At 39.7% G+C, this 16,766-nt stretch overlaps 1 protein-coding gene across 7 annotated transcripts in view; it reads left to right on the top strand.

Moving 5' to 3' along the window:
• Nucleotides 1-16,766, top strand: part of Cdk14 (cyclin dependent kinase 14) — a 554,492-nt gene that overhangs the window by 129,271 nt on the left and 408,455 nt on the right. For all 7 annotated transcript variants that reach the window (XR_004771639.1, XM_035450611.1, XM_027391584.2 and 4 more), the window contains one exon: nucleotides 8,077-8,171. Coding sequence is in view for 6 of the 7 variants with exons in the window: in XM_035450611.1 (XP_035306502.1) it covers nucleotides 8,077-8,171 (95 nt within the window). In the remaining variant the exon portion in view is untranslated. The remainder of the gene's footprint in view (nucleotides 1-8,076; nucleotides 8,172-16,766) is intronic.

Below are 16,766 nucleotides of genomic sequence, written 5' to 3'. Positions count from 1 at the left end.
CTCTTCTCTTCTCTTCTCTCTTCTCTTCTCTTCTCTTCTCTTCTCTTCTCTTCTCTTCTCTTCTCTTCTCTCCTCTCCTCTCCTCTCCTCTCCTCTCCTCTCCTCTCCTCTCTTCTCTTTTCCTTCCTTCCTTCCTTCCTTCCTTCATTCATTCCTTCATTCCTTCCTTCGTCTCTTTCATCCTCCCTCCCTTCTCCTGCCTCCATCCCCACAGCTATGGGGTAAACAGACCTTCTTCTATATGCTCCTGTCATTTGGTACTGGGCCATCATAGGCTAAAAGCAATGGAATCAGGTGACTATGGACTGAAACTGAGTCCAAATAAGCCTTTTCTCTTGTGTTTTGTGTATCTTAGATATGTTGTCAGGAGGTGTGGAAAACTCCATTGACACAAGGAGCTGTCAGCCTCAAACATATAGTGCTCACTGAGAATGAAAGTCAGTCCTCAGTAAAGTCGATATGGAACTATGGCTGCACTGTTGGGATATACATTCCAGGGTACTCATGCAGTGTATAATGATACAGTTTAAATACCTGTCCCTATTCTAGGAATGAGATTTCAGCATAACGATAGAGCTAAGTGCAATTAAATATTTCCCCCATTTGGGTAAAAGTTCAATCCATGGTACTAGTTTACTAGGGTAGTAGTAATTTAGGAAAGAGATTTTTCAGTTCTTACCAATTTATTTTAATTCTAGTTCTGCCAGTAGCTACAGAATCTTAGATAAGTTTTGTTATTTTTCCAGCCTTTACATCTTCATGTCCAAATGTGATGTGTAATATAGAGTGTAATAGAACTAATCTTACAATGGGTTTATTGATTTTAAATTTTGATAATAAAGGCCAAAGACTACAGAGTGAGCCTTCAGTATTTTTGGTATTTGTTACTGCCATCCAAACAATGAAGTAGGGCTGTTAAGGTCCTGCTTTGTGAGTGAAGGGTGGTGAGCACTGTTCAGCTGCAGCATCCGTACTTTCCATTACCCAGACCAATGTTCCTCTCCAGTGACCCAGACAATTGACAGCCCTTTGCACTTCTATTCTGTTTTTGAAAAATGTATTAACATTATCTCATTAAATTCAATGTCTCCATGGAGTGTCTGTTAGCAATTGCACATTAGCTGTCTGTATTTCCAAGTCACCATGGTGCTTTCAAGCGTGCATTCTAAGTAGAGAAGTGATAAGAAGAAAACAGTTGTCCCATAAGGCTGTTTCCATCCATTCATGCACCTGAGGTCACAGAGCTGAAGCTAATGCTCAGGGCTGACTGCATCTTGGTTTTTGTGCTGGTGTCTTCATTTACACAGGATAGCGTGATAAAGTTGTGTGAAGAAAGGTGAACAAAAGACCCAATCTTTAATTTTAAGACAGGACCCCCCTGCATTATTCTTGGTTTTGTTCAATTTCTAGGAGGGGTTTTACTCTTGGCCTCTTTAAATGCATAGCATTTGGATTCCTTATTTATATGCATGGTAATTGCACATCAGACCACTTTCCATGCTTAAAATAGGGACTCATTTGTAAGAATCTAATCCTCACAGCTTAGCTGGCTCATACGGTCCCCATTCCAAAGAGTTCCAAAGAACCATTCTTTCCTAGACCAGAACCATTTTGAGAGAGGAATCACACGCCTTTGATTTGTCTTAGGAAGACTGTGATTGATCTGCAGATTACAGGGTATTTCCACAATGTCTACATATCAGTTCCACAGGGCAAATAACTGATTGTTTTAATGCAAAACTCCACCAAGTATTTATTTTCTGCCATTGCAGTGTTAATGGAATATACTTTAACCACAACAGTTAATACATCCAAATCATTTACTTAGAAAAGCCAGACCCTATGTGCCATTATTTACCTTCTCCCACTTGTTTGGCTTTCTTGTAAATATAGTGGAGACTGGTTTTTATAACATGAAAACTTTCTCATTTTTAACATTGTGTCTGTTCAGTTGTGAAGTGGTGTCACTGTGTCTTATTTGGAAGCAATTGCGTATTCAAGGCAGATCATGAAGAGTGAAGCATGCAGTGTTGAATCAATTATTGGTGCCTCTCCCGAGAGGAAAACGTGCTGTCTGTCTTCCATTCTCCCATCAGTTCACGTGCCCTTGTATTGCTGTCACTGCAGTAGCCATATAGGCCCTGATGGGAGGGAAGGGGTGGTTTTCCGTAGCTACCTTTTTCTTTAGCTTAAATTCATTCTTCAAGGAGCACAAAAGCAAATGTGAAGATTTTTTCACGTGATTTAAAGTAATTTAGAGAGGAACTGTGAACACAATATTTTCTCCATTGAAGATCATTTATACTGAAGTTTAATATAGGTTTGAAAATTTCTATTTAGAACTTGGGCTCAGGAGGGTGATGGTGAAGTGCGACATTTGCAAGCTGTTTCCTGGCGATGCAAACCGAGTGAGAACATAACTCACACAGGACTAGTCAAGCAGCTCTGAATGCGAATGTCCATTACATTTTACTTAGCTCTTGTGTGATTTTGAGGAAAAAAAAAGTGAAAAACCCTTCAGTGTAATGTGTGATTTAACATATGTGGAAACAAAAGTCTCATTAAAAAAATTCTTGGATCTCCTCAAACATTCCCTTCCTGTCTATGTTAAAATTTGATGTTTATTTGTCTATCACCAAGCTGTCTCTTTTTTTGTGTGGCCTGCATTGCCCGCTCTCCAATCTCTATTGATATTCTAAACCACAGTACATCAGACCCTGTTTGCAGATAAGATCCTTGAAGAAGTTATTGAGTTCAAATACAGTCACTGGGGTGGTTCCTCTAACTGATGTTCTTACGAACCGAGGGAGGGACAACACAGAAATAATGCAGGAAGAGGAGAAGCAGGAAGAGGATGCCAGCCAGAGAGAGGCCTCAACAGAAACCAAACCTACTGTCACCACCATCTTGATCTGCTGGCTTCCATAATTGGGAAATACCTCTTTTTTTGTTGTTGTTGTTGACGCTATTCAGGCTGCAGCATTTTGACAACTCTAGGGAACTGGTCCATATCTAGAAAACAATGCTTTGCTATTAGTTAGGGTGTTTTCTTATAATATTGCTCATTACCAGATTTTGCTATTTTCCCTCAGACTGTGTGCTGAATGGGAACATTAAACAGATGAGTTTTGCTTTGAGGAAAAATGTGTTTAATTAAAACTCAGCAGATAGTCTTGGGAAAGTCATCTTTCTCGGAGTTTCTCCTATTTATATACTTAGACTAAACGATGCTGAAAGTGTTGTAAGCCCTAGTTATTTCTGATTTCTGTGAAGACAAGAGTTCTATTTTTGGTCCATACTTCGTTAAAAATTTAGCAACATGTAGCTGTGGAACTTGGTGTGGCTGTGTGGAATTGCCCTCTCATTGGATACTTGGTTGAAAAAAAAAATGGGTTACTATGGTGTTCAACTATGTGGCAAATTGAATAATTGACCCTGAAAGTTTCAAGCAGTCTTTGTTGTTGTCTTTGACACATTCATTCTGCCAATGAAGATACTCAGTCAGCATCATGAGATAAGTGGTTTTAGTCATTGGGATCAGAAAATAATTCTATTTTTGTGAGTATTGAAATAAGAAGCAGAATTTGCCTTTCTCAACTTCTTCAGTAGACTCATAACTCCAAGTTACCAACCATGTCATATACACTTGGAAAAATTCGATGTCATGATTGACAAATTGACTTTTTTCCTTCCATCATTGGAATTTTGTTGTTTTGTTTTTGAGACAGGGTCTCACTATGTAGTTCTGGCTGTCCTGGAACTCACTATGCAGACCAGGTTGCCCTCAAACTCATAGAGGTTCCGCTGCCTCTGCCTTCCAAATCCTGGGATTAAAGATGTGCACCACCACAACAAGCCTCCATCACTGGAATTTTTGTTAAGATTGCATTAACCTCATAAATTATAGGGAGTTGACACCTTGGAATGACATTGAGATGTTCCAACTAAAAGAAAAGATGCCTTCTTATTGCCAGGTGTTTTATGTCCTTATTTTTATTACTATTTACTTAGCATAAAATAAGAGGTTTCATTATAATATTCTTTTCTTCTTTTTTTATTTAAATTAGAAACAATCTTGTTTTACATTTCAATCCCAGTCCCCTCTCCCTCCCATCCTCCCCTGCCCTTCTCCAACCCCATCCCATCCCCTTCCTGCTTCCCAGGGAGGGAGAGGCCTTCCATGGGGTTCTTCAGAGTCTGTCATGTCATTTGGGGCAGGGCCTAGCTCCTCCCCTGTGTGTCTAGGCTGAGAGAGTATCTCTCTATGTGGAATGGGCCCCCAAAGTCCATATTTATACTAGGGATAAATACTGACCCACTACCAGAGGCCCCATAGATTAATCAAACCTCCAAACTGACCTCCTCGTTTAGGGGGTCTGGATCCACCCTATGCTGCTTTCCCAGCAATCAGTTTGGGGTCCATGAGCTCCCCCTTGTTCAGGTCAGCTGTTTCTGTTGGTTTCTCCAGCCTCATTATACCATTTTTATGAATATTTCCTTTTGGATTCATATCTATCCCCATTCACAAAACTTAAGTCCAAATGGATCAGGGTTATTTTTTAAAATCAATCAATTAATTTATTTTCCATTTATTTATTCTTTATATTGAGCTATGCATTTTTCCCACTCCACTTTCCTCATCCCATCTCCCCTTTTACCCTCCTCCATGAACACCACCCCACCCCTCCACCCCCCTCCCAATTTACTCAGGTGATCTTGTTTTTTCCCCCTTCCTAGATGGACCCATGTATGTCTCTCTTAGGTTCTTCTTTTTTACTTAGGTTCTCTGGGGTTGTGACCTGTAGGCTGGTTGTTCTTTGCTTTATGTCTAATATCCACTTATGTGTGAGTGTACATTATATTTGTCTTTCTGGGTCTGGGTTACCTCACTCAGGATGGCGTTCTCAGGTTCCTTTCATTTGTCTGGGCGGTGGTAGCACATGACTTTAATCCCAGCACTTGGGAGGTAGAGCCAGGCAGTTCTTTGAGTTCCAGGCTAGTCTGGTTTACAAAGAGAGTTCTAGGACAGCCAGCAATGTTACACAGAGAAACCCTGTCTCAAAAAACAAGATAAAGAAAGAAAGGAAGAAAAGAAACACTTTCTGAGATACCATCTACGCCTGTCAGAATGGCCAAAATCAAAAACACCAATGATAGTTCATGTTGGAGAGGATGTGGAGTAAGGGAGAACACTCCTCCATTGCTGGTGGGAGTGCAAACTTGTACAACCACTTTGGAAATCAGTATGGCAGTTTCTGAGGAAATTGGGAATCAATCTACCTGAAGGCCCAACAATACTACTTTTGGCATATACCTGAAATATGCACACTCATACCACAAGGAAATTTGCTTATCTGTGTTCAGAGCAGCATTATTTCTAATAACCAAAACTTGGAAACAACCTAGATAGATGTCCCTCAATTGAAGAATGGATAAGGAAAATGTGGTACTTTTACACAATGGACTACTCAGCAGTAAACAGAGTTCTTTAAAGAAGAAATTCAAATGTCTAGGGAATGCTTTTAAAAGTGTTTAACATCATTAACCTCACAAAAACTCAGATTTAAACCATTTGTTGATGCCATATCACTCCAGTGAGGATACAAATGACAGCTCCTGTTGGTGCAGATGTGGGGGAAAGGGAACCCCTGGACAGTGCTGGTGAGAGTGAAGCTGTGTAGCCATTTTAGAAATCAGTCTGGAGGTTCCTCAAAAAGATGGAAGTAGAACTACCTCGTGACCCAGTTACACCATCCTGGCTATGTGCCCTAAGGAGCTTACAGCCTATTACAGAGATACTTGATATCTGTGTTCATTGCAGCTCTAGTCACAATAGCTGGGAAGCAGAACTGTGGATCTTTTGTTCCCTTTATAGACTGACAACTTTTTGGTGATAAATCTTTGCTATCCTTTAGATTTTCTAGCTAGTAACCTCCTGTCTGAAGTAGATGATAAGTTTTCTCTCATTCTTCATGACTTCTTTTCATTCTTGAGGTTGTTTCCTTTTGTCTGCTTAGATAAGTTTTTCATGATCACAAATTGTTAGTTTTGAAGAATGTATTTTTAGTCATCATGTTGCATTTGCCATGGGTAGGATGCAAAAGAACATATTTAGTATTTTCATTTTTCATTAATTGTTATAGTTGGAATACAAATGGGCTTGATTGTGACATTTCATTTAGCTGTATCCTTGTACTTTCTCTTATTTACCCGCCACACTATTCTCCCCTATAATATCAGTGTACAATTCTCTCCTTGTAAGCAGTCTCCCTTCTGCTTTCATGTGTGTTTGTAACCAAATCTAGATTCTCCATATGAGGGAAATACGGGATAGTGTGTATTCTTCTTCCTCTCTTTTGCACCCCCTCCGCTAATCCCCTTTCTTCCCTCCTCATAGTCTTTATTCTTCTTTCCTGCAATTTGTATATGTCATAAATGGGTTCACACACACACACACACACACACACACACACACACACACACACACACACACACACGCCCATATATGACAGAAAACATGGCTCATGTATTCCAGAGTCTGACTTGTGTTGCCTATGTCATGGTTATTTATATCGTGTTAATGATAATCTATCAATTTTCTTGAATTTGCTATGAATTTCAGCTTCTTTATGGCTGAATAAAGTTACATTGTATATCAATCATATTTTTCATCAAATTAATCTGTTGATGGTGATCTAGGTTGGTTGCATATGTTGTGTATTGTGAGTTCCTCACTTCCATAGTAAAACCACTAGTTACAATCTCACCTGCAGTGTGTAAAGGTTCTCTAGCATTTTTTTGTTGTTTGTTTTGTTTTTTTGATACAGGGTTTCTCTGTGTAGCTTTGGAGCCTATGCTGGCACTCGTTCTGGAGACCAGGCTGGCCTCAAACTCACAGAGACCCGCCTGCCTCTGCCTCCTGAGTGCTGGGATTAAAGGCATGCGCCACCAACACCCGGCTTCTCTATCATTTTTTTGTTATGTTTTTTTCCTTGCTGGTAGCCTTTCTCACTGGGGTGAGAGGGCATCTCAATGATTTTTTTTTAATTTGCATTTTCTTGATGGGTATGATGTTGAACAGTTTCCAAATACTGGCCATCTGTATTTCTATATTTGAGAACAGTTCTACTTATTCACCTGTTTATTGATTAGATGATTTTCCATGCTTAATTTTTTGAGACCTCCCAATGTTGTCTGTGTTAATCCTCTACCACACCCAGTTGGCATATATTTTCTCCCATTCTGTAGGCCGTCTCTCCTCTCTGATGCTTGTCCCCTTTGCAGTATAGACAATCCTCGATCTCATGTCAGCTCACATGTCAGTCCTTAATGTTTTTATGACCTGCTAGAATGCAAGATTAGAATGCTAAGTTATCCCTATGCATGTACTTTAGCTATTTGCTTTACTGCTAAAATATGTTGGAGTTTTTTTTTTTAATGACTGAATACTATACAGTTGTGATTTACTATAAGAGTAACAGTATTCCCAGCATTATCAGTTGTATGATTTATGCTGTAATTACAGCTTTGTTATAACTAGGAAGTCGTAGATGACATGATCATTCTAATACAATTTTGTGGATAGTAAAATGTGAGTTTTGTACAATTTTTTTTCTTTTGGTTCCTTCCCAACTATTGAAGCAAGATGACAATTATTTTACATCAATAGGATGTATAAAACATGGGGTAGGCTATGTTTGACTTGTATATAATAGTTTATTAATCTCTTAATTTACAAGATTATGACATAATATGGAAAATGATCATAACACATTGAATGCGAGAACACAGATCATAAAACATGCCTTTTGAGTGTGACAACATCTATAGAAGAAAGCACTTGCCAGCAAGACAGCCTTGGGGGACACTGGATCAAAATATTTACAGTGCTCCCATGGGTAGATTATGAGTAAATTTAATTCTACGTATGTTTGTTTGTGTGTTCTGAATTTGTACTATGACTTTTATTGCATTGTTTTAAAAATATTCTTATATCAGAAAAAGTTATTTACCCAGTGTCAGCAAATTGGTGCATTGATACATTCTGTTTGTTTTCCCTGTTTCTTTCATGTTTAGCCAACAAGTCCCAAGTTTGGAAAAGCTGACTCCTATGAGAAACTGGAGAAACTAGGGGAAGGATCCTACGCAACTGTCTACAAAGGGAAAAGCAAGTAAGTTCAGTGTTTTAAGGAGTGCGTCACACATGCCGTGTGTCTGTTCTCCTAATTTTAAATAACAGCATCTTTAAATAATTCAAATTTACAATGTCATAGATTTTCCTGATGTTTGGCTTCCTGGATCCCGTGAGCCCACTCCAAACAAGTCTAAAAAATAATGGAAGAGGTTTTCCCGAGACAGGTGGTCCTGCAGGCTTCTCTATTTCTCAGTGGAGTAGAGCTCTCACATGAGAACTATTTTCCAGTTGAATGAAGCAATTACTTTCTCATGGTACTTTAATATTTATTATAATTTTTCCACTTTCCCACATATTGAAGATAGCTTCTTCTCTCATACAATATATATTGACCATATATATGCTCAGGAAGCCCACAGAAATACTGAGTTAGAAGCTATAATGCATGTACAGAGAACCTGGTGCAGAGCCGGGCAGGCCCTGTGCTTGCTGCTTCCGTCTCTGAGAGCTCATATGTGCCTTGCTTAGTTGATTCAGAGAGCCTTTTACTCACTTGTGGTGGCCTCCATCTTCTCTGGCCTTACACTTTTTTCTGCCTCTTTGCCTCCTCTTTCCTGGGATTGCCTGAGCTCTGAGGTGAGGGATTTCACAGAGTTCTAACATTTAGACTCTCTCCAGTAATGTCTGGCTGTGGGTCTCTGTACCTGCTCTCATCTGCTGCCAGAGGAAGCCTCTGTGATGATGACCGAATAGGGTACTGATCTGTGAGTATAGAAGAATATCATTAGGAGGCATTTTCTTTTTCTTTTTTTTTTTTTTTTTAGACCAGTAATGCTTGGCTTTACCCTAGGTCTCTGGGCTATCTGGTCTCTGGTTCTTGGTCACCCATGTGGTGTCAGGTATGGGTCCTGTGTGGTGCAGAAGGCTTATTCAAATCAGATGTTGATTGAATTCTCCCCCAAGTTCTGTGCCGCTGCTGCCCTAGCATATCTGGACAGATTGTAGGTCAAAGGCTTTATGTAGGTGTTGGTATTTATGTGTCTCTTCTGTGAGCCTTCAGAATACTTTCCTGCATCAAAGACACTAGAATATAGGGGTGAGGGCTCCATGTAGACATCAGCTGGACTTCTTTCTCTATGTTCAATGAGTTGTATGGATGTAGTAGTCAGCAATGATGGCCCACTGTCAGTTTGCAGAGAGAAAACTGACATTGTCCATTGTCTTCCTATCAGCCTGGGGTGTTTGGGAATTTTCACATGAACCTAGGTAGGAACCTGCTCAACTTCATGATCAATGAGTTGTTTAAGTTTTGTTTTTAGGAATGGGGCTGTGCTATCAGTTTGTGGAGAGCAGCCTATAATCTTAGCAACAGCCTGGATTGTTTGGGGGTTCTGAAGGGACCTCTTTGACCAAAAACTCAATTAGATGTAACTCATTCCCAGATGGCTAGTTGGGGCTAAGCCTCACCCATTATTTGGTGATTTCATTTAGATTGCTTTCATATATGATTGTGTTGGTTTAAAAGAAAAAGGCCCCGATAGGCTCATAGGGAGTGCTTTCAGGATTCTTCCCAGTTTGAATTCCTGTCCTGACTTCCTTCAATAATAAATAGCAAGTGTAAGATGAAAAAACCTTTTCCTCGCCGGGCGTTGGTGGCGCATGCCTTTAATCCCAGCACTCAGAAGGCAGAGGCAAGTGGATCTCTGTGAGTTCGAGGCCAGCCTGGTCTCCAGAGCGAGTGTCAGGATAAGCTCCAAAGCCACACAGAGAAACAAAAAACTTTTCCTCCCCAACTTGCATTTTTGTCAGGGTGATTTGTTGCAGCAATAGAAACCCTAATTAAGACAGCCTTCTGTTGGATGTGTGCTTGGTAAACATCTCTTCCCATTCTGTAGGCTGTTGTTTTTTCTGAATGATGGTGTCTTTGCCTTGCAGAAGCTTTGCAGTTTCATGCTGTTCTATCTATCATTTGTTGATTATTCATGCCTGTGCTAATGGTTTTCTGTTCAGAAGTCTTTTCCTATGCTAATGAGTTCAAGGCTATTCCTTATTTCCTTTAACCTCACTTTCATTTTATCTGGTTTTATGTTGAGTTCTTTGATCCATTTGGAGTTGAGTTTTGTGCAGGGTGACAGATCTGTATCTATTTTGTTGGACTTTATGTGGTTTGGATATTAGAGTAACTATGGCCTCATACAATAACTTGGCAATGTTCCTTCTGCTTCTCTATTGTGGAATAATTTGAGGAGTATTGGCATTAACTCTTCTTTGAAAGTCTGGTAGAAATCTATGCCAAAATCCATCTGGCCTTAGGCAGTTTTGGGGGGTGGGTGGGAGAATTTTATTGGCTGCTTCTGTTTCCCTAGTGTTATAAGTCTGTTTAACTTGTTTATCTGATCTTGATTTAACTTGTGTAGGTGGTATGGAGAAAATTATTCCTTTCTTGTAGACTTTCTAATTTGCTGGAGCACAGGTTTTCCAGATTTGAATTTTTATAAAGCTTTTCTTGACATATTTCTGAGGATTCCTTCTCCCACACTTTTCCATCTCTGTACGTGAGGAAGTAAGTGTATTCAGTGACAAGAGGCTTGTAGGAAGCTTCTGTTTTAGGAATAACTCAAGGTCAAAGCCTTGTTTCACCTTAATAACTACCAAATAATGCTGAAAATAATTTCCAAGCCATCCCTGTTAGATTTTTGTTTAAATTCAAAATAAAAGAAAAGGAGGAGAAAGATAAGACACATTAGACACATTAACCAGTTTATCATAGGCTCCAGATTTCAGTGAATGACTCTGTGTCAAAATTAGGGTAGATAACAATAGAGAAATATCTTATATTGACCTCTGCCCTATACACACACGTGCAGAGGAGCGCCACCCCCATACATGTATATGCACATATACATATGTGTATCACACACAAAGAGAAAGTGAAACAAAAACTATGGTCATCAAGGAGCCATGAGGATAAAGTAAGGTCATTAAGAAGGACAGTAATCCCATATGACATATGTCCTGATTCAAAGTGGACACTGGACAGAGGCAGACACAGCACACTAAGCAGAACCCTGTGAAGATTAAAGGCTGAATATCTTCAGTGTGAGGAACCCCAAGACCACCACACCCCAAAGGCTAGAAAGAAGAATGGAACACACTCTCCCTCAGAGGTCCTTGAGAGGAACAAACTGATGTCCCCTTCACCTTTCACTTGTAGCTCCAGAACTGTGATACAACAAAATTCTGTTGTTTAGGCACCAAATTTGTGGTTCATTGTTTTGCCAGCCCTGGCCAGCAACCACAGCAATGTTGGTGGTAACATGTAAAGATGACACCTACGCATTTATACAATGAATGTGTGTGTGTGTGTGTGTGTGTGAGTGAGTGTGTGTGTGTGTGTGTGTGTGTGTGTGTGTGTGTGTGTGTGTGTGTGTGTGTGTGTGAAATCCTCACAAAGGGAGAATCACAGAAATCTCAAAGTCCAGGCAGGTTTTCAGTAAGATAATGAAAAAACTGAGGAGGATGCTAAACACAGTGTTTCAAGGTAGAGGCAAGGATGCTGACCTTTATGGGAGAATGTTGAAGAGTACAGAAATAAGCTCCCCTTGTTTACAAGGCTCCTGTAGGGGGAAATGCTGACCACACCCATTTGGGGGCTTGCACAGGCGCTGCTGACCATGCCCAACTGGGTGTGGTCAGAGTATTGTAGCAAGGTTTTAAATATTAGAGACACACAAGTGGGTCTCTTTTCCCTCTCCCACCTGGCTCAGCGAACAAGCAGGTTATCTGGTGTAAACCTGGTGACTGGCTCCATTCTTTGAGTACTTTCTTAATAAACTATCTGTGATCAATCTAGTTCTGACTCCAAATTGTGTTCAGCTTCAGTCTTCTCTAACTATGTTGCACTCTAGGGATGCACCAAACAAACTCAACTCTTACAGTCTTCTGTAGGACAAGTGCATAGCTGTTGTCTTATGCAGACCTTGCTACCCAAAAGAAAGGGAGCCAAGACAGCCTATCATTTCTTAAATCTGGTGAGTAGGCAATGGTTTTCATCTGTTGCTGGAGGAAATTAAATTCTACATGTGACCAGCAGGCTTGAGACTTCTCAAGAAAATCTGGGGAGATAAGTTTCAAACTACTGGAGTGAAAGCTATCAACTGTCCAGGATTATCCTTCTCAAAGAGAATAGGTACTGATGGAGGTTTTTATATTCTAGAACAATAAATGGAAAAATGTTCAACACTCTCTAGGACTTTGGAATAAATCTTCATGTTAAACATACAATAGTTACTAACCAGCACATTAGCAGAACACATCTTTCGAGGGCAGGCAGTTGGAAGTGCTTGGTTTGTTTCCTTATCATCAAATAATATGTTTGCTTTTGTTTGAATCACAATTGAGACAAGTCAGAACATATGGGAAAACCATCTGGATTATTCAACAAGGACCAAATCATCCAAAGGTTTTAGAGCATGTATAGTAAGAAGTAATGGTGTAGTGATTAGGAAAAAAAAATATGTCTTATAGCCAAAAAGACATGAGCTAAACGTGTGTTGAAACTAGCAACATGTGTGAGCACAAAAAAGTTGATGAAAGTCCATAGATCAAGACTGCTGACGGGTGAGACAGAGATCATTGTGATGGCAGGAATCACACAGGTTATTGCAAGAGGTAAATGAGGTAAAAATAATGTGGTTTCTACCAAATAATTGTTTCATAATGGCTCATTAGCATCCTATGACTAATCTTAAATGTACAAGTAGTTTTCTATAATGAATACTACTTAATTTATAGAAGAATAAAAATCTTGGGATACAACCTCTGTAAACACTAGCTTCACCCTACAGAGCATCACTCTAACTTTCCATGCTCCCAAGCTGCTTGATTAAGTCATTAAAAATACAGTTATCTTGCTATACTTTTTCTCATGCCCTATCGTTCTGACTCCATATTGAAAAGACAAACCCTTTAACAGCACTGAAAGTTAACACAATTACTAGTTTTAACAGTATATTTCTGCACTTCTTAGAAATGATCTTTATAGGGAATATTTAATCCTCTTTATTTAAAAAACCTGAAGAAAAATGAGCACACAAACACACACACACACACACACACACACACACACACATAATGCCCAAATTAAACCAGAGTCAAATTTTTCCATTGATTGTTCTCCTTGAATTTCTTGTCATAGATTTTATAAAAATGTTACAACAGGGATTGAAAGGTTCAGGCATTATGCTGGCCTGCCCCTGTTACCTGGCAGAACAGGCAGTACCCTGGTCAGCCCAGGGTTCCATGGGAACTAAGTCCCCTGCTGACTTATGCTCCTCTCTCTCTCTCTCTCTCTCTCTCTCTCTCTCTCTCTCTCTCTCTCTCTCTCTCCTCTCCTCTCCTCTCCTCTCTCTGCTCTCCTACTCTGCTCTCCTCCTCTCCCACCTATGCTCTCTATGGCGACCGGCCATAACAGTCATAGTACAAATTCAGAACACACAAACAGACACACGTAGAATTAAATTTACTCATAATCTAACCAGGGGAGCACTGTAAATATTTTGATCCAGTATCCCCCAAGGCTGTCTTGCTGGCAAGTGCTTTCTTCTATAGATGTTGTCACACTCAAAAGGCATGTTTTATGATCTGTGTTCTCGCATTCAATGTGTTATGATCATTTTCCATATTATGTCATAATCTTGTAAATTAAGAGATTAATAAACTATTATATACAAGTCAAACATAGCCTACCCCATGTTTTATACATCCTATTGATGTAAAATAATTGTCATCTTGCTTCAATAGTTGGGGAGGAGTCAAAAGAAAAAAATTTTGTGGTACTTGAAAGTTGTACAAAACTCACATATTACTATCCACAAAATTGTATTAGAATGATCATGTCATCTACGACATTATAATTATTATAGTTATAATTATATTATATTGTATTATAGTTATAATACTAGTTATAATTATTATAGACAGCTAGCTATGGTTTAGAAACTCATGGAGGAATATAAAGAGGTATTTTTTTCGTTTTTGTTTTCCTTGAGTTCTGATCTCTTGTTCTTATAGAAACACAAAGGTTGTTCACTGAGGTTCCTATGTAAGTAGCTTGCCTGGCATGAGTTTGACTTCAGACGATTTACTGCCTGCAATGTTCCTTTTTTTTTCTCTTTGAAATATACTCACTTATTTATTTATTTAGTTTTTTTGAGATTATAATATAATTACATCATTTCCCTTTTCTTCCCTCCAAACCCATGTACCCCTCTTGCTCTCTTTCAAATTCATGGCTCCCCTTTTTTGAAATTGTTGTTACATTTGTGTATGGGTGTTTATATATATATATGTACAACTTTCAAGTACCACAAAATTTTTTTCTTTTGACTCCTCCCCAACTATTGAAGCAAGATGACAATTATTATACATATAATATATATATATATATAGATATATATAATGCATATTTATACATACACACATATGTACTAGTTTATATAATGCCACTTGCATGTTTATGCTTTCAGGACTTACCATTTAGTATTGGATAACCAGTTAGGAGTTTCTTTCTTGGAGAAGATCATTTCTCCCACTCTCAACATTCCTTAGTTACCTAGGGTTCTTTGTCTAGGGTTGAGGCCTCCTGAGCTTATCTCCTCTCATGAAAACATGTCTACTAGTAGCACTGTTGCTCAGTTCATGTTGATGAAGTCATGTTGGTAAGGCTTGATGAGTGTAGCTTCTCTGACATTCTAGGAGACACAGCCTCACAGCACAATTCCTGTTCCTCTGGCTCTGGTTCTTATGTATAGTCTTTTTACCCTTTATCTCCAATGATTCCTGAGCTGTAGGTGCAGGGGTTGTATTGGGGAGTATCAGTCAGGCCTGGGATCCACAATTCTGCATTTTGATTGGTTGCAATTTTCTGAACATGTCTCCATATGTTGTAAAGAGAAGTTTTTGATGAAGGATAATAACTACATTTATCTGTGGGTATAAGGATACTTATTTAGATTGCAGTTAGGAATTATTCTGGTTTAGTAAAGTTGTGCTTGTAGATTCTCCTCCAGGATCTGTGACTTCACTAGTTCAAGTTTCAAGGTATAATTTCCCTCTTATGTAACCAGAGAGCTGGTACCACCAAAGTATGAGTGCTACTGCGTCATGCTTATGGGGCCATGTTGATTTGCTGGTCACTGCTGTGTTTCATAGGCAACATAGCTTGGTATAACTGTTGGTTCGTGTCCCTCCTTTGGAAGCTTACAGTGTGCCTTCTGGTGACATGAAAGCTAGTCCTCAGGTAGAAAGCTTTCAGGTCCTATCAATCTTGGGTCCTGTGATCTCTGTATCTTAGGTGCATTGCATCTTCAGCATTAGGGATGCATTTTCTACCTCTGTGGGGCATCCAAGGAATGTACCAGTAGCCTATAATGTTTGGGAGTCTCTTGGACAACCCTGACCAACCACTCAAAAGATGTCTTCTTATGCCTAGTCCCAGAGCTTATTAAGATAGTCTGGTGCTCTTGTGGGGAATATACAATGTATCTTCTTCATTAAAGTTTTGAATTAAACCAATTTTTGTCTTTTATTGGAAGTAGATTCTTTTGTCATCTAATATATGTTTCCCTGGTGTAAGAAGGGACTTTGAAAGCCCATCCCACGTGAAGGGATACACTCTGGCCCTGGACACATGGGGAAGGGCCCAGGCCCAGCACAGGAAGATTTGGTGGACTTTGCAGAGCCCCTGTTGAGGGCCCTACCCTGCCTGGGGAGTGGTGGGTGGATGGGGTGGGGGGGGTTGGGGGTGGGGGAGGAGGGATGGGGGTGAGGGGAGGGAGAGGGAGAAGGGACTTACATGTGAAACAAGCTTGTTCCCTAACTTGAATATATATATATATATATATGTATATGTATATGTATATGTATATGTATATGTATATGTATATGTATATATGTATATATATATCCTGATTACAGTTTCCCCTCCTTCTCTTCCTCCCAGTTACCCCCATCATCCAGATCTACTCCCTTTCTGTCTCTCATTAGGAAAGAACAGGTTTTTAAGAGATAACAACAGAGCGTAACACAAATAAATATAATAAGATAAAACAAAGTAAGTTAGACAAGGCAAAACAATGAAGGAGAAGAGCCCAAGAGAAGGCCTGAGGATAGATACCCATTTGTTCACACACTCAGGAGTCCCACAGGCCTGTGCTTGTTGCTTCACTCTGTGTCAATTCATATGAGCCTTGCTCAGTTGATTCAGAGCGCTTTGTCTTCCTGGTGTCCACCATCTCTTCTGGCTCTCACATTCTTTCCCCTTCCTTTCTGTGGGCTTCCTGAGCTCTGAGGGGAGGCATTTGATGGAGACATCCTACTTAGAACTGAGTATTTCAAGGTCCTCCCATGCCCACCTGTGTAATGTCTGGTTGTGGGTTTCTGTATTTTGAACTTACCATGTTTAATTAGATTTTAAATCAAGGCCTCACTGCTTAGTCTAGGCTACTCTGGAACTTATTATGTGGACCAGGCTGCCCTTGGAACTCTCTGTATTCCTGTGGCCCTTTGCTCCAGAATGCTGGGTGTTTGTTTCAGTGATGCACCACTTCCCCAGGCCAGGACTCATTAATAT

The sequence above is a fragment of the Cricetulus griseus genome, assembly GCF_003668045.3.
Source record: "Cricetulus griseus strain 17A/GY chromosome 1 unlocalized genomic scaffold, alternate assembly CriGri-PICRH-1.0 chr1_0, whole genome shotgun sequence".
NCBI lineage: Eukaryota > Metazoa > Chordata > Mammalia > Rodentia > Cricetidae > Cricetulus > Cricetulus griseus.
Note: the sequence above shows the minus strand (reverse complement) of the source record. Positions and strands in the feature narration are given on the sequence as shown.